Source organism: Ranitomeya imitator, chromosome 2 (assembly GCF_032444005.1).
Source record: "Ranitomeya imitator isolate aRanImi1 chromosome 2, aRanImi1.pri, whole genome shotgun sequence".
In the NCBI taxonomy this organism is placed as follows: Eukaryota; Metazoa; Chordata; class Amphibia; order Anura; family Dendrobatidae; genus Ranitomeya; species Ranitomeya imitator.
In genome coordinates this window covers 274,172,982-274,198,563 of record NC_091283.1, presented here as the reverse complement: position 1 = coordinate 274,198,563, position 25,582 = coordinate 274,172,982, and the positions used below count along the sequence as shown (strand labels likewise).

At 54.8% G+C, this 25,582-nt stretch overlaps 1 protein-coding gene across 1 annotated transcript; it reads left to right on the top strand.

Annotated features, from left to right (window-relative positions):
* The first annotated feature begins 758 nt into the window (after nt 1-758).
* RAB40B (RAB40B, member RAS oncogene family) lies at nt 759-25,246 on the top strand. The gene is made up of 7 exons (XM_069749269.1): nt 759-830; nt 4,888-5,145; nt 17,745-17,805; nt 19,805-19,865; nt 22,423-22,500; nt 23,368-23,590; nt 24,113-25,246. The coding sequence occupies exons 2-7, from the start codon at nt 5,004-5,006 to the stop codon at nt 24,382-24,384; spliced, it is 837 nt and encodes a 278-aa protein (XP_069605370.1). The 5' UTR covers nt 759-830; nt 4,888-5,003; the 3' UTR covers nt 24,385-25,246.
* Nucleotides 25,247-25,582: the final 336 nt, after the last annotated feature.

Sequence of the window (25,582 nt, the reverse complement as noted above, 5' to 3'; positions counted from 1 at the left end):
GGGGGACGGGAGACATACATAGAGGGGAGATCAGGGGGACGGGAGACATACATAGAGGGGAGATCAGGGGGACGGGAGACATACATAGAGGGGAGATCAGGGGGACGGGAGACATACATAGAGGGGAGATCAGGGGGACGGGAGACATACATAGAGGGGAGATCAGGGGGACGGGAGACATACATAGAGGGGAGATCAGGGGGACGGGAGACATACATAGAGGGGAGATCAGGGGGACGGGAGACATACATAGAGGGGAGATCAGGGGGACGGGAGACATATATAGAGGAGAGATCAGTGGGACGGGAGACATATATAGAGGAGAGATCAGGGGGACGGGAGACATATATAGAGGGGATATCAGGGGGACGGGAGACATATAGAAGGGAGATCTGCGCACACTGTAGTTGGGGGTGTAGGATACGGAGTCAGTCATGTGTATCATGTGCCTAGATGAGTAATGACACTTTCTGGTTCTGTGTATGAGGACAGCTGACGTTCCGGCACACTGTGCCGCACACTGGCAATCGATGATTTGCGCATGCTCCAAGAGTTCAACGCGCGTTTGTAAACAACAGAGGCCCCGCCCACGTCCCGCCCATCGCTTTTCCTGGTCACGCCTGCTTTTCCTTATACCTGGAGGCGAACTGAGGAGCAGGATAAAGCTCCGCCCATAATGTGACTGACGGGATGATTAGCCATTAGGCGGAGGCTGATCCCATAGCAACTGTCACACTGGCCAATCAGGGGCCGAGAGGCAGGACGGGAGCTGTCAGGCTGAGCAGCATTCTCCACGTCTGGCAGAACCGCTTCTGCTGGAGACGGGAGAGGTGAGTGCGGTGCGCGGGAGAGAGGGGGGGGCCGGAGGTGTGCGGGAGAGAGAGAGGGGGGGCCGGAGGTGTGCGGGAGAGAGAGAGGGGGGGCCGGAGGTGTGCGGGAGAGAGAGAGGGGGGGCCGGAGGTGTGCGGGAGAGAGAGAGGGGGGGCCGGAGGTGTGCGGGTGAGAGAGGGGGCCGGAGGTGTGCGGGAGAGAGGGGGGGGCCGGAGGTGTGCGGGTGAGAGAGGGGGAACCGGAGGTGTGCGGGAGAGAGAGGGGGGGGGGCCGGAGGTGTGCGGGAGAGAGAGGGGGGGGGGCCGGAGGTGTGCGGGAGAGAGAGGGGGGGGGGCCGGAGGTGTGCGGGAGAGAGAGGGGGGGGGGCCGGAGGTGTGCGGGAGAGAGAGGGGGGGGGGGCCGGAGGTGTGCGGGAGAGAGAGAGAGGGGGCCGGAGGTGTGCGGGTGAGAGAGAGAGGGGGCCGGAGGTGTGCGGGAGAGAGAGAGGGGGGGCCGGAGGTGTGCGGGAGAGAGAGAGAGGGGGCCGGAGGTGTGCGGGAGAGAGAGTGGGGGGGCCGGAGGTGTGCGGGAGAGAGAGGGGGAACCGGAGGTGTGCGGGAGAGAGAGGGGGGGGGCCGGAGGTGTGCGGGAGAGAGAGGGGGGGGGGCCGGAGGTGTGCGGGAGAGAGAGGGGGGGGGCCGGAGGTGTGCGGGAGAGAGAGGGGGGGGGGCCGGAGGTGTGCGGGAGAGAGAGAGAGGGGGCCGGAGGTGTGCGGGAGAGAGAGTGGGGGGGCCGGAGGTGTGCGGGAGAGAGAGGGGGGGGGGCCGGAGGTGTGCGGGAGAGAGAGAGAGGGGGCCGGAGGTGTGCGGGAGAGAGAGTGGGGGGGCCGGAGGTGTGCGGGAGAGAGAGGGGGGGGGGCCGGAGGTGTGCGGGAGAGAGAGGGGGGGGGGCCGGAGGTGTGCGGGAGAGAGAGGGGGGGGGGGCCGGAGGTGTGCGGGAGAGAGAGAGGGGGGGCCGGAGGTGTGCGGGAGAGAGAGTGGGGGGGCCGGAGGTGTGCGGGAGAGAGAGGGGGGGGGGCCGGAGGTGTGCGGGAGAGAGAGAGGGAAGGCCGGAGGTGTGCGGGAGAGAGAGAGAGGGGGCCGGAGGTGTGCGGGAGAGAGAGAGGGGGGGCCGGAGGTGTGCGGGAGAGAGAGGGGGGGGGGGCGGAGGTGTGCGGGAGAGAGAGGGGGGGCCGGAGGTGTGCGGGAGAGAGAGAGGGGGGGCCGGAGGTGTGCGGGAGAGAGAGAGGGGGGGCCGGAGGTGTGCGGGAGAGAGAGAGGGGGGGCCGGAGGTGTGCGGGAGAGGGGGGGCCGGAGGTGTGCGGGAGAGGGGGGGCCGGAGGTGTGCGGGAGAGGGGGGGCCGGAGGTGTGCGGGAGAGAGAGAGGGGGGGCCGGAGGTGTGCGGGAGAGAGAGAGGGGGGGCCGGAGGTGTGCGGGAGAGAGAGAGGGGGGGCCGGAGGTGTGCGGGAGAGAGAGAGGGGGGGCCGGAGGTGTGCGGGAGAGGGGGGGCCGGAGGTGTGCGGGAGAGGGGGGGCCGGAGGTGTGCGGGAGAGGGGGGGCCGGAGGTGTGCGAGAGAGAGGGGGGGCCGGAGGTGTGCGGGAGAGAGGGGGCCGGAGGTGTGCGGGAGAGAGAGAGGGGGGACCGGAGGTATGCGGGAGAGAGGGGGGGCCGGAGGTGTGCGGGAGAGAGGGGGGGCCGGAGGTGTGCGGGTGAGAGGGGGGGCCGGAGGTGTGCGGGAGAGAGAGGGCCGGAGGTGTGCGGGTGGGAGAGGGGGCCGGAGGTGTGCGGGAGAGAGGGGGTGCCGGAGGTGTGCGGGAGAGAGAGGGGGCCGGAGGTGTGCGGGTGAGAGAGGGGGCCGGAGGTGTGCGGGTGAGAGAGGGGGCCGGAGGTGTGCGGGAGAGAGGGGGTGCCGGAGGTGTGCGAGAGAGAGGGGGTGCCGGAGGTGTGCGAGAGAGAGGGGGGGCCGGAGGTGTGCGGGAGAGAGAGGGGGCCGGAGGTGTGCGAGAGAGAGAGAGAGGGGGGGCCGGAGGTGTGCGGGAGAGAGGGGGCCGGAGGTGTGCGGGAGAGAGAGGGGGCCGGAGGTGTGCGGGAGAGAGAGAGGGGGGGCCGGAGGTGTGCGGGAGAGAGGGGGGGCCGGAGGTGTGCGGGAGAGAGGGGGGGCCGGAGGTGTGCGGGAGAGAGGGGGGGCCGGAGGTGTGCGGGTGAGAGAGGGGGCCGGAGGTGTGCGGGAGAGAGGGGGTGCCGGAGGTGTGCGAGAGAGAGAGGGGGCCGGAGGTGTGCGGGTGAGAGAGGGGGCCGGAGGTGCGGGGGAGAGAGAGAGGGGGCCGGAGGTGTGCGGGTGAGAGAGGGGGCCGGAGGTGTGCGGGAGAGAGGGGGGGCCGGAGGTGTGCGGGAGAGAGAGAGGGGGGGCAGGAGGTGTGCGGGAGAGAGAGAGAGGGGGCCGGAGGTGTGCGGGAGAGAGAGAGGGGGGGCCGGAGGTGTGCGAGAGAGAGGGGGCCGGAGGTGTGCGGGAGAGAGAGGGGGGGGGGGGGGCCGGAGGTGTGCGGGAGAGAGAGGGGGGGGGGGCCGGAGGTGTGCGGGTGAGAGGGGGGGCCGGAGGTGTGCGGGAGAGAGAGAGGGGGGGGCCGGAGGTGTGCGGGAGAGAGGGGGGGGCCGGAGGTGTGCGGGAGAGAGGGGGGGGCCGGAGGTGCGGGGGAGAGAGAGGGGGGGGGCCAGAGGTGCGGGGGAGAGAGAGAGGGGGGGGCCGGAGGTGCGGGGGAGAGAGAGAGGGGGCCGGAGGTGTGAGAGAGAGAGGGGGGGGGGCCGGAGGTGTGCGGGAGAGAGAGGGGGGGGCCGGAGGTGTGCGCGAGAGAGAGAGGGGGGGCCGGAGGTGTGCGCGAGAGAGAGAGGGGGGGCCGGAGGTGTGCTCGAGAGGGAGGGGGCCGGAGGTGTGCGCGCGAGAGAGAGAGGGGGCCGGAGGTGTGTGTGTGTGTGCGCGCGAGAGAGAGAGGGGGGGCCGGAGGTGTGCGGGAGAGAGAGAGGGGGGGCCGGAGGTGTGCGGGAGAGAGAGAGGGGGGGGCCGGAGGTGTGCGGGAGAGAGAGAGAGGGGGCCGGAGGTGTGCGGGAGAGAGAGGGGGGGGGGGCCGGAGGTGTGCGGGAGAGAGAGAGGGGGGGCCGGAGGTGTGCGGGAGAGAGAGAGGGGGGGGCCGGAGGTGTGCGGGAGAGAGAGAGAGGGGGCCGGAGGTGTGCGGGAGAGAGAGGGGGGGGGGGGCCGGAGGTGTGCGGGAGAGAGAGGGGGGGGCCAGAGGTGCGGGGGAGAGAGGGGGGGCCGGAGGTGTGTGCGTGAGAGAGAGAGGGGGCCGGAGGTGTGTGCGTGAGAGAGAGAGGGGGCCGGAGGTGTGAGAGAGAGAGGGGGCCGGAGGTGTGCAGGAGAGGGAGAGGGGGGGACGGAGGTGTGGGGGAGAGAGAGAGGGGGGCCGGAGGTGTGCGGTAGAGAGAGAAGGGGAGCCGGAGGTGCTTGGGGGAGAGAGAGAGGGGGCCGGAGGTGTGCGCGGGAGAGCAAGGTTCTGCATGTGGGGACCACAGACCACATCTCAGTACCAACACTTTCTGGCTATTATTTTGGTCACTTATGAATGTTGGTTGTGCTTTCACACTTGTGGTAGCGTGAGACGGACTCTACAACCCACACAAGTGGCTCAGGTAGTTCAGCTCATCCAGGATGGCACATCAATGCAAGCTGTGGCAAGAAGGTTTGCTGTGGCTGTCAGCGTAGTGTCCAGAGGCTGGAGGTTCTACTAGGAGACAGGCCAGTACACCAGGAGATGTGGAGGGGGCCGTAGGAGGGCAACAACCCAGCAGCAGGATCGCTACCTCAGCCTTTGTTCAAGGAGGAACAGAAGCACTTCTCATCAGGAGCATGCCCAGGCGTTGTAGGGAGATCATACAGGCACGTGGAGGCCACACACACTATTGAGCATCTCACAATATCAGTGTTGTCCATTGTGTTTCTGCTCTTTTGCTTCTTTCCTCCTAACATTCTGTTGTTCCGTCCTCAGACTTTTCCCCGAATTGCGGACATGAGTCTCCCGTCTGTTAAATCTGTGTGACCCTCCATCTGCCGAATCTCATGATGGGCTGAGGACCCCCGAACTGCAGTCTCTCAGGAAGGAGAATGACCCACAGAGCAAGTCCGGCCAAAGCGTATGACTTCCTGCTGAAGTTCCTGCTGGTTGGAGACAGCGATGTGGGGAAAGGGGAAATCCTGGCCAGTCTGCAGGACGGCGCCACCGAGTCCCCGTATGGCTATAACATGGGTGAGTCTCATATGTGTACCCCTTGTGATGCAGTGACCCCTGTGACAGCTAGGGGGCGCTGTGAGTGCTCCTTGGGATGTGCATGGAGGCATATCGTGATAATGGTGGTGAAACAGTGACTGGCTGTGTTGTGAATGGCCGACATGTGTCGCAGAGGGAGTCTGCGTAGTAAGTCTGATGCAATGTTGTTGTTCTGGGACCTGTAGTCCCTCAAGAATGTATATGTATGGTGTAGCTCAGGGGTGTCAAACTGCATTCCTCAAGGGCTGCCAACAGGTCATGTTTTCAGGATTTTCTTGTACTGCACAGGTGATAATTTAATCACCTACACACATAATGATTACAGCACCTTGTGCAAAGCTAAGGAAATCTTGAAAACACGCATGGTTTGCGGCCCTCGAGTAATGCAGTTTGACACCCCTGGTGTAGCTGTAAGGGAGACTTACTAGGCTAGTTGTGTGAGATGGGCGGGACAAACTAACCACACATCCACACTCCCACTCAGGGGAGTGGTTAAGGGTATATAATATGACAAGGGTGTGGGTCACTTGGTTCTGTGTGGTTCCAGTGGAAGGTCCTGTGTGTTGGGAGGTCCTGGGAGTAGGACCGGATCCCTGAATAGCACACTGAACTACCTGTGTTGGATTTCCTAGGAGTAGGAGTCCTGAATAGCACATGGTGGGGCTTTGGACCTGGTGTGTTGGATTTCCTGGGAGTAGGAGTTCTGAAGAGCACATGGTGGGGCTTTGGACTTGCGGGTGGCCTGGGGTGTTGGACGAGGTCCTGAATAGCACCTGGACAGGTCACATGTGCGGTTCATGTGGGGAAGCCACCGTCCTTCGGTGGGTCTGGACTGACTAAGATATGCCGCCAGGCAAGTTGGTGTTCCCTGTGAGGCAGCTTTCCCGGAGGAGTGGACTGACAAGGAGTCAGCAGGTGGAGCAGGAGCTATACAGACTGTTGGTGCTTGTAATGTTCCCTGAACTGTGTGGTCTCACGGTGACTGAACGGAGTGAGGTTCGACGTGTTTAGAGACCGCGACCCAGTGTCATATGCGCTGTATGTGACTTGGGACATTGGTGAAGAGTACGGTGTACGGACACCCATGGTAACTGGGCGAAGTGAGAGGTCCAGCATGTTTAGTGTCCGTGAGTTCAAGCTGTATATGAAGTGTCCAAGATAAAGCTGCAAGTTAATATCACCAGTTGGTGCCTATTGTGTTCTATGGAATGTATAATATGGACTGTGCATAACCCGGTTTATGACCTTTAATAAACCGCATGGACTGTTTTGTGTTCAAAAATCGTGCCTGACTACGTCAATCCCGTGCCAAGCGAGTGTCCCCCAATACACTGAAAGCAATCTTACGCCCTCTATGCAGGACCACAAGGGGGCAGCATTATAGCAGTTATATTCTATTACATAGGAGCAGTATTATAGTAGTTATATTCTTCTACATAGGGGCAGTATTATAGTAGTTATATTCTTGTACATAAGGGCAGTATTATAGTAGCTATATTCTTGTACATAGGGGCAGTATTATAGTACTTATATTCTTGTACATAGGGGCAGTATTATAGTAGTTATATTCTTGTTCATAGGGGCAGTATTATAGTAGTTATATTCTTGTACATAGGGGCAGTATTATAGTAGTTATATTCTTGCACATAAGGGCAGTATTATAGTAGTTATATTCTTGTACATAGGAGGCAGTATTATAGTAGTTATATTCTTGTACATAGCGGCAGTATTATAGTAGTTATATTCTTGTACATAGGGGCAGTATTATAGTAGTTATATTCTTGTACATAGGAGCAGTTTTATAGTAGTTATATTGTACATAGGGGCAGTATTATAGTAGTTATATTCTTGTACATAGGGGCAGTATTATAGTAGTTATATTCTTGTACATAGGAGGCAGTATTATAGTAGTTATATTCTTGTACATAGCGGCAGTATTATAGTGGTTATATTCTTGTACATAGGGACAGTATTAGAAGTTATATTCTTGTACATAGGCACAGTATTATAGTAGTTATATTCTTGTACATGGGGCAGTATTATAGTAGTTATAATCTTGTTCATAGGGACCGTATTATAGTAGTTATATTGTTGTACATAGGGAGCAGTATTATAGTAGTTATATTCTTGTACATAGGGGCAGTATTATAGTAGTTATATTCTTGTACATGGGGCAGTATTATAGTAGTTATAATCTTTTACATAGGGACAGTATTATAGTAGTTATATTCTTGTACATAGTGGCAGTATTATAGTAGTTATATTCTTGTACATAGGGGCAGTATTATAGTAGGTATATTCTTGTATATAGGGGCAATATTAGAGTAGTTATATTCTTGTACTTAGGGGCAGTATTATAGTAGTTATATTCTTGTACATAGAGGCAGTATTATAGTAGTTATATTCTTGTACATAGGAGCAGTATTATAGTAGTTATCTTGTACATAGGAGCAGTATTATACTAGTTATATTCTTGTACATAGGGGCAATATTAGAGTAGTTATATTCTTGTACGTAGGGGCAGTATTATAGTAGTTATATTCTTGTACATAGAGGCAGTATTATAGTAGTTATATTCTTGTACATAGGGGGCAGTATTATAGTAGTTATCTTGTACATAGGAGCAGTATTATAGTAGTTATATTCTTGTACATAGGAGCAGTATTATAGTAGGTATATTCTTGTACATAGGAGCAGTATTATAGTAGTTATATTCTTGTACATAGGAGCAGTATTATAGTAGTTATATTCTTGTATATAGGGGCAGTATTATAGTAGTTATGTTCTTGCACATAGGGAGCATTATTATAGTAGTTATATTCTTGTACATAGGGGCAGTATTATAGTAGTTATATTCTTGTACATAGGGAGTAGTATTATAGTAGTTATATTCTTATACATAGGAGCAGTATTATAGTAGTTATATTCTTGTACATAGGGGCAGTATTATAGTAGTTATATTCTTGTACATAGGGGGCAGTATTATAGTAGTTATATTCTTGTACATAGGAGCAGTATTATAGTAGTTATATTCTTGTACATAGGGAGCAGTATTATAGTAGTTATATTCTTGTACATAGGGGCAGTATTATAGTAGTTATATTCTTGTACATAGGGGCAGTATTATAGTAGTTATGTTCTTGTACATAGGGGCTGTATTATAGTAGTTATGTTCTTGTACATAGGAGCAGTGTTATAGTAGTTATATTCTTGTACATAGGGGGCAGTATTATAGTAGTTATATTCTTGTACATGGGAGCAATATTATAGTAGGTATATTCTTGTATATAGGGACAGTATTATAGTAGTTATATTCTTGTACATAGAGGCAGTATTATAGTAGGTATGATGCTTGTTGTCTTTTTCGGCGGTATTATTTTTCTGCACTTGATGGATGGACTGTTGTGAAGTCCTCCGGTTACTGATGCAGTCAGATTTGTGGTGTTCTTTTTACTACAGTTGTGGATTTATATCTGATGGTTTGAGCTTCTCCCGGTTATCGTGGTGTTGGGAGATCAGTGATTTATCTCCAGACTTTGTCGAGTTAATTTGACGTGTTACATAAATCCTCCTTGCTTTCAGTGCCGCTATAATACGGGCTTTGCTATAGATACAAATATCCATCGCTCCCGTCACCTTCCTCAGTTTATATCCCAGGCACTGATCTGGAACCTTTATCTTTACAGCTGATTTAGCACTATAAGTGCCAGCATGCCCTGCTTCTGCTCCTGCAGCTGCTAGGAGCGTTGCAGTGTAGGCTGACACAATGCAACGAGTCCTCAGCACACGTATGTAATGACAGATCCTCCAGCGCTTCTCTCTTTCCCGCTGTGAGACCCTTAGGAGCTGCGGTAACTTTCTCACCCGTCGAGGGCGACTCCCTGAGCCGCGTGCAAGGTGCGGTCCTGGGCCGGTGATCCCTTTTCTTGCACAGTCATGTGATCTTATCATTGCATCAGCCAGACTACACCCATGACATCCCCTGGGGTCTCCAGCTGGAGACCCCTTTATGTATGTACCATCACCACACACACTGGGGCTACTGGTGACCCACCAAGGTCTGCCCAGTTATCCGGCACAGTTCTTCTGGGGTTGGATTATTTCTGTTACGTGCTGGATTATGAGGATTTTGCCGACTTCTAGGTTAATTCGGGACCGCGGTGTAACCCTATAAGCCCCCGTGTTGGGGAGAGCCGCGCCATCATCATTCCTCAGAACTTTCTCGCACAGCAGGATTAAGGATTTCCCATCTTGAGAGGACAGGTGCCTCATGGATATTCATTGACCTAGTTCTGCATTGGTCTCTGGACACTGTGTATGGTCATATGTGTCTGACCCGGACCCCCGGGACAGAGGAAGGCTCCTGAGCATGAGCCACAACCTGCTGCTGAGAGGCACCGCCATGTCCAGATCTCTGCCATCACATATCGGGTGCTGAGCGAGTGCGGCTGCCTCTTTCGCAGAGGGCTGGAGGGGCCGGGTGGCTGCCTCTGTCACTGAGGGTTGGAGGGGCTGGGTGGCTGCCTCTGTTGCGGTGGGGCCGGGTGGCTGCCTCTGTTGCGGAGGATGGAAAGCGCTTGGAGGCTGCCTCTGTTGCGGAGGATGGAAAGCGCTGGGCGGCTGCCTCTGTTGCGGAGGATGGAAAGCGCTAGGCGACTTCCTCGGTCGCGGAGGATGGAAAGCGTCATGTGGCTGCCTCTGTCGCGGAGGATGGAAAGCGTTGGGCGGCTGCCTCTGTTGCGGAGGATGGAAAGAGCTGGGCGGCTTTCTCGGTCGCGGAGGATGGAAAGCACTAGGCGGCTTCCTCGGTCGCGGAGGATGGAAAGTGCTGGGCGGCTTCCTCGGTCGCGGAGGATGGAAAGCGCTGGGCGGCTGCCTCTGTCGCAGAGGATGGAAAGCGCTTGGCGGCTGCCTCTGTTGTGGAGGATGGAAAGCGTCAGGTGGCTGCCTCTGTTGCGGAGGATGGAAAGCGTCGGGTGGCTGCCTCTTTCGCGGAGGATGGAAAGCGCTGGGCGGCTGCCTCTTTCGCGGAGGATGGAAAGCGCTGGGCGGCTGCCTCTTTCGCGGAGGATGGAAAGCGCTGGGCGGCTGCCTCTTTCGCGGAGGATGGAAAGCGTCAGGTGGCTGCCTCTTTCGCGGAGGATGGAAAGCGTCAGGTGGCTGCCTCTGTTGAGGAGCTTGAAAGTGCTGGGCGGCTGCCTCTGTTGCGGAGGATGGAAAGAGCTGGGCGGCTTCCTCGGTCGCGGAGGATGGAAAGCGCTAGGTGGTTTCCTCGGTCGCGGAGGATGGAAAGCGCTAGGCGGCTTCCTCGGTCGCGGAGGATGGAAAGCGCTGGGCGGCTGCCTCTGTTGCGGAGGATGGAAAGCGTCGGGCGGCTGCCTCTGTTGCGGAGGATGGAAAGCGTCGGGCGGCTGCCTCTCTTGTGGAGGATGGAAAGCGCTAGGCGGCTTCCTTGGTCGCGGAGGATGGAAAGCGTCAGGTGGCTGCCTCTGTCGCGGAGGATGGAAAGCGTTGGGTGGCTTCCTCGGTCGCGGAGGATGGAAAGCGCTGGGCGGCTGCCTCTGTTGCAGAGGATGGAAAGCGCTGGGCGGCTGCCTCTGTTGCGGAGGATGGAAAGAGCTAGGCGGCTCCCTCTGTTGCGGAGGATGGAAAGAGCTGGGCGGCTGCCTCGGTCGCGGAGGATGGAAAGCGTCAGGTGGCTGCCTCTCTTGCGGAGAATGGAAAGCGCTGGGTGGCTGCCTTTGTCGCAGAGGAAGGAAAGCGTCAGGTGGCTGCCCCACCATGGAGGACGCTTTCAGAATTTCTTCCCATCTCGTGGAGCTTGGACCCCGTTCCCATGTAATCAGTGCAGGATCACAGATCGCTCCTGTACAACCTGCTCTACCGGTTCTCCAGACACCATGATTTCACCCTCTGTCTCCCGTCCGCAGGCTGATTCTTGCCGTGACACGCCGCCGTCACATCCGTGGGAATAAGAAAGATTGGGCATATTTTGAGATTTTCCCCGGTTCCATCTAAATCATGACGACAGAGCTGAGGACATTGGCAGGAGACCTTTAGGCCCTGTATGCTGATCTCAGGCAGAACATCTTGTTGGTTGTTGGAAAACTACAACTCCCAGCATGCACTCCCAGCACCCAGGCCCAATATATGGCCGCCCTGACTCCTCTTGCTCCCTGAATTTTTCTCAGTATTTCCTGTCCGACTTATGATGGAAGGAGAGCGAGAATCCAGGATACAGGAAATATGAGGAGGAAAAGGGACCGTCCGAGGGGCGCAGAGCTTTAATTGCATGTCCGGCCCTTTAAGTGCGGAGATGTTGCGTTTTTTTGAGAGCCAGTTCTGCAGATCTACTCTGGTTTATAGATGGTTAATTCACTGGAAACCAGTTACCCGTGAGCACTGGTCGTAGGCTTTCCACAGATGGGGGAGCCACCAAAAACATGGCTGCTTTCCTCTCGGTCTATGGGCGATCGCCATGTAGTGAAGTAATTATGGATATGGCTGCAGTACCAGGTACGACCTGTGGTCAGGTGGGGCGCTGTTCTAGAAAGAAACCAAGGTTTGCTGCTGACTCTTTCACCAGGACACTGTACTGGGAGATACTGGTGTCCACGGATGACTTCATACTGGCCAAAGCCACCACACTCACAAGATGAAGGTCAACCAGAATCCACCAGCCAGCTGTCCACAGTGTCTTATTCTGGCATATGACAAAAAGAAAAAACTATTGGGCATGGTGACGGTCAGCATGCCCGACCCTGTGTTCTCGAGGGGGATAAGTCACTGCCACAGTCATCATGCTGTGCAGGGGCTTGGGCGGACATTTTTATTGATAGTTATGTGATGAATAAGACTTTGGGCGTTCTTGGTGGGAATTCCTTCTAGAATCTAGGTCATACTTATTCATCCTCTTTAAAACCCCTAAACGCCTGCCTCTTAGCCTTTCTCGGCCCTTTCTCCTGTGGTCGCCGCCTCCTCAGCCCTTTCTCCTGTGGTCGCCGCCTCCTTGGCCCTTTCTCCTGTGGTCGCCGTCTTCCCTTTTTCTCCTGTGGTCACCGCCTCCTCGGCCCTTTCTCCTTTGGTCGCCGTCTTCCCTTTTTCTCCTGTGGTCGCTGCCTCCTCGGCCCTTTCTCCTGTGGTCGTCGTCTTCCCTTTTTCTCCTGTGGTCGCCGCCTCCTCGGCCCTTTCTCCTGTGGTCGCCGTCTTCCCTTTTTCTCCTGTGGTCGCCGCCTCCTCGGCCCTTTCTCCTGTGGTCGCCGTCTTCCCTTTTTCTCCTGTGGTCGCCGTCTTCCCTTTTTCTCCTGTGGTCGCCGCCTCCTCGGCCCTTTCTCCTGTGGTCGCCGTCTTCCCTTTTTCTCCTGTGGTCGCCGCCTCCTCGGCCCTTCCTCCTGTGGTCGCCGTCTTCCCTTTTTCTCCTGTGGTCACCTATTTGTCCCTTTCTCCTGATTAACCTGTGGATGATGGGCTCTGTGGGGGATGGCAGCATGCCCATGCTCGTGGTGTGAAAGACACTGATGCGTATCAATCACCATTTTTTAGACTCTTTATTGCAGGTTGCACATGAATGGACGTGGGCGACTTTGATCTTCGGATTTGTGCAGAACTCTGAGTGCTGCTCCGGAGGTTCTTCTGTGTTAACCCTCAGTGGTGAGATTCGTGTTTGCTGCAGATTTGTAGTATTTGCTGGCTCTTGGCAGCCGTTCCCTTGCACATACCGAGTCCTTGGCACGGGCGATGACTTTGGACGGCCGAGCTCAGATAATCGTGATCTTGGCTGGCGGCTCGTTGTTTACACCCCAGTATCGGTGCTGCACATGGTTCACGTTCCTCCACATCTGCACTGGGGGAAGATTTCACCCCTTCATTACTCCCTCTGCTAGCTGTCTCCCTGTGATCCTGCGCCTGGTCAATATTTCGGAGCTGTACCCCTTTAAGCGTCGGCAGCTGCCAGGAAAGTAATTTGCTCGCCTGCACGTTCGGTGCCGCACGCCCACCTGCCGCTGTTCCTTCCACATTGGCACAAAGAGTGGTTTTTCTGAAGAGCAGGCGCTCACACGGAATAATTAGACGGTCGTCACCACTCTGGAGCTGTCACTCCGCTCCCAGCAGCCTCCGCCATGGAATATTCCGCCGCCTTATTAATGTCATCCTATGGGGAGGGGGTACTTAAAGGGGCGGCACAGATAGTCGCTTTGAAGCCGATTTCCGATAATTGAGGATATTTGCGCGTGGCATTCCGGATTATTGGAATTTCACACTATGGCTATCACCCAAGCCTGTAACAAATCCTCAGCTGTGAAAAGCGATTGAATTAGTAGCGGCAGTGGCTTCCCAGGATGCCCCAGGGCAATAGGTCTCCAAGATGGAACTTGGTCCGACTCCAGCTTTAATCTGCTTTCTCCGCTTCCGGAGAGGAGTGAGGACTCTGATCATGCGTGAGAGCGGGTGTCCGGGACCCCCGCAGCCCCCAGTACTTGTGTGCCCATATACAGTGATTTCTCAGTGCAGCTTTGGATGCGACTGGAGTAGAAGGGAAGAAAAGTCCGGCAGAATGTACAGTGATGGGCCGTGACGGTGAATTCCGGGGCCCCTTCTCTTGGTCTGCGTTCTCGGGGGGTTATGTTTGCTGTAATCATCAGCAGCTGCCTCCAATTAACTACTTTGCACTTGGACGGAGATTCGAGGACATGCGGCGGTCACGATCTGCAGATGGCGGAAAACCCCGTCTATACGAGGGTCTGGTAAAAGGTCTGCGCTCCAGCGGGATCCGTCCACAGTACCCCCTCCCCCCCCCCCCCCCACAGAACCCAACGCTTACCTGTGTTGCCCCCTGCTGCCGTCTGCCATGGTCACCCCCCCCCCCCCCCATCCACAGGAGCCACTGCCAGCTGGGGTTGCCCCGTATCTCTCCCCGTCATCTGCCATCAGCCCCCTACACACAGGTCTCACATTTAGGAGATGGTCTGTTACACCCTGTGTGACATCCTCGTCCTCACCGTCATCCCCTCTCCCCCGCAGTTCTTACATAACACCACGCCGTCCCCGCACTCCTCTACATTCTATAGTCAGCGGTGGCGGCCCCCAGAATTCAGTCATGGAGGGCAGGCCGCTGCTGTCACCAAGGGGGCGGTCGGGTAATTATATACTCACAGATGGTGGTAACGCCCCCTCACCCACCTAGTGTAATTACACCCTGACGATGGGCCCAGAGCCACTAATTATGCTGATTAACCCTTCGCCTCTCGCGTTCCTCATCCTACAGACCCCCCCCCCCTGGACATGACTCGCGACAAGAGCGGAGGCAGCTCCAGAAATGAGTCGTCATTGCCGCCCGCACCTCGTGTTCTGCTAAAAAAGTGACTCCTCACCCACATGGGCCCGGACCCCCCCCAATTTTCTAAACTTGTGTGAATTCAACACACAATTATAGCGTCACGGCAAGAGTGGTCGCCCCGGCCCATAATTTTGAATCTACCTTCTTATTTATCCCCCAAGCAACCAGCTGGAGTAAATTGGTTGCTAGGAGCAATTCTTGCCTGGTTACCCGAAGTAACCAATCACATTCCCACTGCGACATAGAAAGTGAGAGGGTTGATCTGATTGGATGCCCGAAACAAAGGGGATTTATTGCTTCTCTCCATCCACCAATCAGAATTTAGACAGAAAATGAAAGAACTGATTTGATTGGTTGCCAGTGGGCAACTCCTCTTTTCCTGTATATCATAATGGCGGCACATGGGATATTTGAAGGGGCCCCTCTAGGGGCAAATGGTTGCCTGAAAATAGCACCTGGATAAGTGTGAAGTCGTCCTCTCGTATGGGAAAAGCGGGGCCACAACCAATATGGCTGCCATCATTCAGGTTTCCATAGTGACGGGAATCCCTTTTTGTTGTTGCTGGGCAACAACCATAAAAAATGTAAGCCGGTGTTGATTTTAGAACCACCCCCCCCCCCCCCCACAGGGCTCGTCTCCCTGCGTTCCCACCCTCCTGACGACCTTTACTGGGATATGGAAAATCCCTTTAAGACGAGCTACACGAAGCCATGTTGCCTCCTGTAAGGTAATGTGGCGGCGTCTCTGACAGCTGTGATTTTCGCGGCGTTCCCGACTAGCCCTGGCGATGACAGCAGCCGAGGCGCAGACCTATGTGATGAGCGCAGCTCTGGTGGTAAGTAATTAAGTGAATGAGGCAGACGGTGAATATTTCATGAGCCTCCAGCTATGGGAGAGCGACACCCGTCATGGCCCGGGAAGCCACATGACCGCAGCCTCCTAGTTGTCAGTAAAGGTTGTCAGACCCGGGCGTGTAATCACTATATCGTTTTGTGTGCGCATCTGCTATGCAGACCTATGTGTTTCCATGGTTACAGAGCACTCTTCATGTCTCGATTTTAGTAAGCTCCTCCCCTTTGACTCAATGTCTTGTGACCCCTCCCACACATTTAAAGTGCCAGCGTGGTTTGATAACAGAAGACACTGCTGCGTTTGTTCTGCCAAGGCCCCGGCGCTGAATTATTCCACTCATGTCCGGCTTCTTCCACGCCGCCGCTTGTTGAATAACTAACGAGGCCCCTGGGAAACTACGACAACAACGAAACCACGGACCTGAGGGGAATGGGAAATTTCCAGCCACAGCCGGGGGGCGGACATGCTGCCTCCATAGGAAACATGCCCCCAAAATAGAAAAAAAAAAAAAACAAATCCGGTTATGGGAAGGTAATATGGCGGTGACTGTGTAACCCAGCTTTCCCAGAAGCCGGAGGAACGAAGACATGTCTTCCAGTAACTCTGGGGTTAAAGCCACCCTGACTTCCCTCCCGGGAGATCACTGTCCCCAAAGACAGAGCAGTTCTCACACAGCAGAGCGACCTTTAGTTTCCCATGGTCGTGTTACCACATGTAATAGCCGTGATGTGCGACCGTTTCATCCTTCCCCCCCCCCCCCCCCCAAGAGCCGGCTGTGGCTGCAGCAACCACCTGCCTGTCCTGTGCACTGACACCCCCTCCCCATCAGAATCTCGCAGCTTTCTCTCCTCCCGCCTCGCACTTTGCCTCTTGTCCCCCCCCCCCCCACAGTCTCCACTCCCCACTCTTCAACCCTTGTTCCCGCTCTTTCTTTTGTGCCCAGTCCCCCTCTGTCTCCGCTCCCTGCTCTTCACCCCTTGTCTCCCTACAGTCTCCGCTCTCTGCCCTTCATCCCATGTCCCCCTAGTCTCCACTCCCCGCCCTTCAACCCTTGTCCCCCTACAGTCTCCTCTCCCCGTCCTTCACCCCTGGTCTCCCTACAGTCTCCGCTCTTCACCCCTTGTCCCCCTAGTCTCCTCTCCCTGCCCTTCACCCCTTGTCTCCCTACAGTCTCCGCTCTCTGCCCTTCACCCCTTGTCTCCCTATAGTCTCCGCTCTCTGCCCTTCACCCCTTGTCCCCCTAGTCTCCTCTCCCTGCCCTTCACCCCTTGTCTCCCTAAAGTCTCCGCTCCCCGCCCTTCACCCCTTGTCCCCCTAGTCTCCTCTCCCTGCCCTTCACCCCTTGTCTCCCTACAGTCTCCGCTCTCTGCCCTTCACCCCTTGTCCCCCTAGTCTCCTCTCCCTGCCCTTCACCCCTTGTCTCCCTAAAGTCTCCGCTCCCCGCCCTTCACCCCTTGTCCCCCTACAGTCTCCTCTCCCTGCCCTTCACCCCTTGTCTCCCTACAGTCTCCTCTCCCTGCCCTTCACCCCTAGTCTCCTCTCCCTGCCCTTCACCCCTTGTCTCCCTACAGTCTCCTCTCCCTGCCCTTCACCCCTTGTCTCCCTACAGTCTCCGCTCTCCGCCCTTCACCCCTTGTCCCCCTAGTCTCCTCTCCCTGCCCTTCACCCCTTGTCTCCCTACAGTCTCCGCTCCCCGCCCTTCACCCCTTGTCCCCCTAGTCTCCTCTCCCTGCCCTTCACCCCTTGTCTTCCTACAGTCTCCGCTCTCCACCCTTCACGCCTTGTCCCCCTACAGTCTCCGCTCCCCGCCCTTCATCCCTTGTCCCCCTACAGTCTCCGCCCTTCACGCCTTGTCCCCCTACAGTCTCCGCCCTTCACGCCTTGTCCCCCTACAGTCTCCGCCCTTCACGCCTTGTCCCCCTACAGTCTCCGCCCTTCACGCCTTGTCCCCCTACAGTCTCTGCTCCCCGCCCTTCACCCCTTGCCGCTTTCCTCCGTCCTCTGCCTTCACCCATCCTGTCGGAGGATATGTTGGAGGATACGGCAGCTCGATAAATTAATTCACTGATTTTCTGCTAGGTGTAAAATAATCAGTGAACGCAGAGCGCCGGTGCTGCCAGTGTTCCCGCGGTGACACACTCCCCCGCTACTCCCACCATCCACCACCACACGCACCGTGACACACCGCAGCCTGATTACAACCTGCTGCACAGTCCCTACAGCTACAACTCCCAGCATGCCACTGCCATGCACGCATGTACCCAAGAGTCTGTCCGGATAATCCAGGATATCTGGTAATCCGACACCCAACAGATCCTCATTAATTAGGGTATCTGTGTGCATTGCTGCTGCTGTCATACATTTACTAATACTCATCTCTCCCCGTAGGCATCGACTACAAGACCACGACCATACTGCTGGACGGACGCCGCATAAAACTGCAGCTCTGGTGAGTAGGAGACGTTAGAATCCTGACTGTGAGGAGCCGCCACCAGGGGGAGCTCACGCCAAATGTCTGCATGCTGATGGTGTACACAAAGTCAGCGCCCTCTGGTGGTGGCTGCAGGAACCAGAAATGTGTCTACATCTGTGTGCAAGCTGAAAAATCTGGATTGGAAATAAAAAGTAAAAAAATCTAATAATAAATTATTGGAAAACACCAAAGGAGACAAAAACAATGTAAACAATATAGATAAATATACGAGAAAAGATTGTACATAAAATATAATAAAAAGGAAGGGAATAAAAATGAATGTGTAAAAAAAAATACTTCAAAATATTGATGAAAAAAATAGATTAAAAAAACCACTGAAGGGAAACACTTAAAATATTTTAACTTTGTAATATTTTCTAGTATTTTTAGTTTCACTTTTTAAAACTTTTATATTTATTGCAATTTTTTTAAAGTTATATAATTTTAAATATATATTTATTTTAAAGGAAAAATAATTAACCCTTTCATGACCGTGAGATTTTCCATTTTTCCGTGTTCGTTTTTCGCTCCCCTCCTTCCCAGAGCCATAACTTTTTTTATTTTTCCGTCAATTTGGCCATGTGAGGGCTTATTTTTTGCGGGACGAGTTGTACTTTTGAACGACATCATTGGTTTTAGCATGTCTTGTACTAGAAAATGGGAAAAAAATTCCAAGTGCGGTGAAATTGCAAAAAAAGTGCAGTCCCACACTTGTTTTTTGTTTGGCTTTTTTGCTAGCTTCACTAAATGCTAAAAGTGACCTGCCACTATGATTCTCCAGGTCAGTACGAGTTCATAGACACCAAACATGTCTAGGTTCTCTTTTATCAAAGTGGTGAAAAAAAATTCCAAACTTTGCTCCATTTTCCGATACTCGTAGCGTCTCCACTTTTCGTGATCTTGGGTTGGGTGAGGGCTTATTTTTTGCTCGCCGAGCTGATTTTTTTAATCATACCACTGTTGTGCAGATACGTTTTTTTTAATCGACCGTTATTGCATTTTAACGCAATGTTGCGGTGACCGAAAAAACGTAATTCTGGAGTTTCTAAAAAAAATTTCTCGCTACGCCGTTTAGCGATCAGGTTAATGCTTTTTTTTTTTAATTGATAGATCGGGCGATTCTGAATGCGGCAATACCAAATATGTGTAGGTTTGATTTTTTTTTTTTTTTTTTAATTGATTTATTTTGAAAGGGGCGAAAGGGGGATGATTTAAATTTTTATTTTATATATATATTTTTTTTTTCACTTTTTTTTTTTTTTTCTTTTGCCATGCTTCAATAGCCTCCATAGGAGGCTAGAAGCTGGCACAACTGGATCAGCTCTGCTACATAGCAGCGATCATCAGATCGCTGCTATGTAGCAGAAATGCAGGTGTGCTGTGAGCGCCGACCACAGGGTGGCGCTCACAGCAAGCCGGCATTAGTAACCATAGAGGTCTCAAGGACCTCTATAGTTACTATCCTGATGCATCGCTGACCCCCGATCATGTGATGGGGTCGGCGATGCGCTCATTTCTGGCCAGATTGCCGGAAGCATCAGTTAAATGCCGCTGTCAGTGTTTGACAGCGGTATTTAATTAGTCAATAGCGGCGGGTGAATCGCGATTTCACCCGCCGCTATTGCGGGCACATGTCAGCTGTTCAAAACAGCTGACATGTCCCGGCTTTGATGTGGGCTCACCGCCAGAGCCCTGCATCAAAGCGGGTTAAAAATAAAGTAAAGATAAAAATCGTGAATAGTATTTATAATAATAGTAATAATAATAATGTAAAAAAACACTCGGTGGGATAAAAAAACAATAAAAAAATTTTTTTGCATATAAACCTAAAATAAATAGTGCAGGAGGTCAGAAATCCCAGGAATATAATGCAGGGGAGCAGTGAGGACTGACACAGGCGCAGGAAGAGAGGATGTGATCCCGGATCACTGGGGACATTAATGTCTGTGTATTAACCCTCTGTTCTCTCCCGCAGGGACACATCAGGACAAGGAAGATTTTGCACTATTTTTCGTTCATATTCCAGAGGGGCTCAGGTGAGGTCACGTGATGCAGGGGGCGGGGCCGTGGTCGGGGGTCCCAGATGTCCCCTATAAAGTCCTGACCCTATGGGGTGACATCAGGGAAGCTATCGGAGCACATCAGCAGTTGTCTAGTCCATTAGGACACTGCCCCTTTAAGGCCCGCTTTCCCGCTGTCGTCCTCATTCTCCTGCGCTCTTCTCTGCTTCACATCCTGATTCCCGACACTGAAAACCCATCCAGGTCTAACACTTCTCACAGCTGAGGGTTTGTTACAGTCGTGGGCTAAAGCTAACTGCACCAGTACTGTCGTAGCCTAAGACTCTGCTGCAGTGTGTCAGCAAAGGTCCAGGGGGTTAATGTTAGGGTCCTGGTGGTCTGGGGCAGTGACGGGGTTATTGGCATGGTCCTGTACATGTTCCCCATAGTACCCGGCGGGAGCTTTTGCCTCTGTTCACGCTCGGTGTTTCAGTCTTTTTCTCCCCAGTGCATTATAATGGTGCGCTTCCCCTTTAAGGTTCCCTGCATTCCTGTGTCTTGTGGACAGTATAAATATCCCGTAGTGTAATCATCTGCTCGGCTGCGTGATGGCACCGCGCTCACTGCCAGCAGCACGGCCGTCTCCGCAGGTCAGCAGAAGCGGACGTGATTGTGAAACCCTGGGCTGTAATCACTCACATCTCTAGTGTAGCAGATTAAACGAGCCCCAGCTGTCGCCTCCTCCTCCTCCCCGAGCCCTGGCCCGTCGTCGCCTCCTCCTCCTCCTCCCAGGCCCCCCCCCCCCCGTCGCATCCTCGTTCCCTGGCCCCCGTCGCCTCCTCCCAGGCCCCCATCACCTCCTCCTCCTCCCAGGCCCCCCGTCGCATCCTCGTTCCCTGGCCCCCGTCGCCTCCTCCCAGGCCCCCGTCACCTCCTCCTCATCCTCCTCCCAGGCCCCCCTCACCTCCTCATCCTCCTCCCAGGCCCCCGTCGCCTCCTCCTCATCCTTCTCCCAGGCCCGTCGCCTCCTCCTCATCCTCCTCCCAGGCCCCCGTCGCCTCCTCCTCATCCTTCTCCCAGGCCCGTCGTCGCCTCCTCATCCTCCCAGGCCCGTCGTCGCCTCCTCATCCTCCCAGGCCCGTCGTCGCCTCCTCATCCTCCCAGGCCCGTCGTCGCCTCCTCATCCTCCCAGGCCCGTCGTCGCCTCCTCATCCTCCCAGGCCCGTCGTCGCCTCCTCATCCTCCCAGGCCCGTCGTCGCCTCCTCATCCTCCCTGGCCCGTCGTCGCCTCCTCATCCTCCCAGGCCCGTCGTCGCCTCCTCATCCTCCCAGGCCCGTCGTCGCCTCCTCATCCTCCCAGGCCCGTCGTCGCCTCCTCATCCTCCCAGGCCCGTCGTCGCCTCCTCATCCTCCCAGGCCCGTCGTCGCCTCCTCATCCTCCCAGGCCCGTCGTCGCCTCCTCATCCTCCCAGGCCCGTCGTCGCCTCCTCATCCTCCCAGGCCCGTCGTCGCCTCCTCATCCTCCCAGGCCCGTCGTCGCCTCCTCATCCTCCCAGGCCCGTCGTCGCCTCCTCATCCTCCCAGGCCCGTCGTCGCCTCCTCATCCTCCCAGGCCCGTCGTCGCCTCCTCATCCTCCCAGGCCCGTCGTCGCCTCCTCATCCTCCCAGGCCCGTCGTCGCCTCCTCATCCTCCCAGGCCCGTCGTCGCCTCCTCATCCTCCCAGGCCCGTCGTCGCCTCCTCATCCTCCCAGGCCCGTCGTCGCCTCCTCATCCTCCCAGGCCCGTCGTCGCCTCCTCATCCTCCCAGGCCCGTCGTCGCCTCCTCATCCTCCCAGGCCCGTCGTCGCCTCCTCATCCTCCCAGGCCCGTCGTCGCCTCCTCATCCTCCTCCCAGGCCCGTCGCCTCCTCATCCTCCTCCCAGGCCCCAGCCGCCTCCTCATCCTCCCAGGCCCGTCGTCGCCTCCTCATCCTCCCAGGCCCGTCGTCGCCTCCTCATCCTCCCAGGCCCGTCGTCGCCTCCTCATCCTCCCAGGCCCGTCGTCGCCTCCTCATCCTCCCAGGCCCCCGCCGCCTCCTCATCCTCCTCCCAGGCCCGTCGCCTCCTCATCCTCCCAGGCTCCTCATCCTCCTCCCAGGCCCGTCGCCTCCTCATCCTCCTCCCAGGCCCCAGCCGCCTCCTCATCCTCCTCCGAGGCTCCTCATCCTCCTCCGAGGCCCCCGTCGCCTCCTCATCCTCCTCCCAGGCCCGTCGCCTCCTCATCCTCCTCCCAGGCCCCAGCCGCCTCCTCATCCTCCTCCGAGGCTCCTCATCCTCCTCCCAGGCCCGTCGCCTCCTCATCCTCCTCCGAGGCCCCCGTCGCCTCCTCATCCTCCTCCCAGGCCCGTCGCCTCCTCATCCTCCTCCGAGGCCCCCGTCGCCTCCTCATCCTCCTCCCAGGCCCGTCGCCTCCTCATCCTCCTCCCAGGCCCCCGTCGCCTCCTCATCCTCCTCCCAGGCCCCCGTCGCCTCCTCATCCGTCGTCGTCGCCGCCTCCTGCTCCCCGATAGTTACCCTGCTGTGGGCGGCGCCATCATGTGTCTTCTCCCCGCAGGGCGTTATCCTGGTCTATGACATCACAAACCGTTGGTCATTTGACGGCATCGATCGCTGGATCAAGGAGATCGACGAGGTGAGATCACGAGGTGACCACTGGGGGCGCCACAGAGAGGAATATTTTTATGTGGCCACCAGACAGATTTTCCAGAGCCCTGATCAGCAGATCTACTCTCTGAGTTATGTGAGGGTGAGGAGCCTGGGAAAGCTGGGTGACATTATGGCCGCTACTATCGCTTCTACAGAAGATGCCACACTACTTTCTAAAGTCATGAACAACAAGTTTACCTATAAAAGGCAATGGGGGACATAAGGCTACGTTCAGACTAGCGTTGTGCTAGTGTGCGTCGCGTTAGCGTCGGGCGACGCAGCGGCGACGCACGCGTCATGCGCCCCTATGTTTAACATGGGGGACGCATGCGTTTTTGTTTGTTGCGTTTGGCGACGCGTGCGTCTTTTTTGCCGCTAGCATCGGACCAAGAAAACGCAACAAGTTGCATTTTTCTTGCGTCCAATTTTCGGCAAAAAACGACGCACGCTTCGCAAAACGCAGCGTTTTTGCGTGCTTTTTGCCGCGTTTTTCGGTGCGTTGTGCGTTGCGTCGCCGACGCAGCGGCGCACAATGCTAGTCTGAACGTAGCCTAAGCTAGACAAATACTGGGTGTTCCTGCTGGTTGTCACCCAGCTTTCCCAGTGTCCTCAGCCTTAAGTGTCTCTTGTATCCAGCACTGGTATATAAGACAGATTTGATGCTGTGGACACCGGGAAAGTTGGGTGACAACAAATATGGCTACCGAGGTTGTCTCCTAGCTTTTGGACTTTTTTTCCTGTCTGGGAAAGCTGGGTACTTGCCTTCTTGTCCCATAAAGCTACAGTACATAACCTGCCATTTAGGACCTGGGAAAGCTGGGTAACCACTGCTATGTGTTTATTTTTTTCCCAGCATGCCCCAGGGGTGCCCAAGATACTAGTGGGCAACCGGCTCCACTTGGCGTTCAAGCGTCAGGTGTCCACGGAGCAGGCGCAGTGCTACGCCGAGCGCCTGGGGATGACCTTCTTCGAGGTTAGCCCCCTCTGCAACTTCAACATCACCGAGTCCTTCACCGAGCTGGCGAGGATTGTGCTGATGCGGCACGGCATGGACCGCCTCTGGAGGCCCAACAAGGGTACGCGATTCTCTCCCCCCCCCCCGCCCCTCCAAACTGAATCATTTGCTACTGGCCCTTTAAAGCACGAGGTCATGTAACTTATTGAAAAAATAATCCCTGCACCATCACACATTTGTAGCCAAAACCAGGAGTGGGTGATAAATCCAGAAGTGGTGCATATGTTTCTATTATACTTTTCCTCTATTTGTTTCCCTCCTGGTTTTGGCTACAAATACTGATGTAAAATACTGACCGAATACTGAGCGTGTGACGGCAGCCTAAGGGTTCTCATTCCTTCACTTGTACTCAGATGGCAGTCTGTGCTGCGCCACTGCCACCAGCTGGTCACCGTATGTAATAGCAGCCCCTAGTACATGGCGGGGTGTAAACATCAGGTGGGGTTATGGAAGGAATCGTAAAGCTTGGCCCCTAAGGGACGTCCTAGGAGAGTAAAGGGGTGTGGCCCAGCACGGATATTATATTGGGGCCCCAGAAGCCGTAATGCTAACCGACCCCCTCTCCTCTTGTACCTTCTCGCAGTACTGAGCCTGCAGGACCTCTGCTGCCGCGCCATCGTCTCCTGCACCCCCGTTCACCTGGTGGACAAGCTCCCCCTCCCGGTTGCCTTACGAAGCCATCTGAAGTCGTTCTCCATGGCGAACGGACTGAACGCGAGGATGATGCACGGCCGCTCGTACTCGCTCACCGCCAACAACTTCAACAAGAGGCACAGCGTGAAAAAAGCCAAGATCATCCGCCCCCCGCAGAGCCCTCCCAAGAACTGCACGAGGAACAGCTGCAAGATATCCTAAGCATGAGCCATGGAAGGATCCTCGGGGGCGGGGACTTCTACACTCCTTCCCCTGAGGAGGCCGTAAAGCGAAAGGACGTTCTTTACACCCCTTTTTCGTCAGGAAGTTAAAGTTTCCCGATATGATGCTGCTTTTTGTTTTATTTTTTAACCTCCTCCCTCAATCCCGTGTTTTATAGGCATGACCCGGTTTTATGACCTTTTTTGTTTTTGTGGAGCTTCAGTCAAGACCGCCCTCATTCTCTCCTCTCACCACCGAGCTTATGAGTCAGTCAATTCTTACTATGTGAATTTTGTGCTCCCGTTAAGTATTGAACACCTCCGGACCCCCCTTCCCCCCCCCGGTTAGAGGGCGCTGTTTTTTTTTTTTCTTTCAACATGCTCCCCAGGCCACACCTCCACGGTCCCTGTATCCCTCCCCCGCTACAACAAAGGCTGCTCCACAGTTGTGCTTAAAGTGCACTCGCGAAGTGTCAGGTTTGTGTGAGGAAAGGAATGTGAGAATTTTTTTTTATTATTTTTTGTTATTTAATACATTTTTGGGATTTTTTTTTGTTTTCCGTGATGACCTATGACTCTCTACATAAATATATAAATATGCTTCTATTTCTGTAAAACTAAATATTTTGTACCAGATGTCAGAAGAGTTGCAGAGTTTAAAAAAAAATAGTAAAGAAAAAAAAAAAGTATCGCCCAAATGCCAAAGATGTGTTTGGACTGTGAATGTTTTGTTTTTGTTTTTTTGTTTTTTTTTGTGCGTTTGTGAATTTTTTGATGTAATTTGGAGAAATGTTTTATAAAGAGAAAGAAACGATATTTAAGGAGTAAAAAAATAAAAAAAAATAAATGTCTTTTAAAAAGGTTGTGAGGTATGTGTGAGAAGGGAGGGGGGTGTGATGTTAATATTCTTAAGGGTGATCTATGCTTAGATCACTGGTGATCTGCAGGGATCTGAATACCACACTCCTGGTGAGCATAATACGTGACAAAAAGATTTCATGTGACACATTCAGGCCCAAATCAGTGGACTGTATCAGTTTGGTTAAACTGTCCCTTTAAGACCTGTCACTTTAAGACCTGTCACTGTCAGTGTTTTTTTTTTTTTGCTTTAATTGTATTCTTGCAGCTCCCGCGAGTAATCTTTTTGTTTTTTTCAAAATCCGTCATACGGTTCCAGAGATATGGGCGGTTTTATTAAG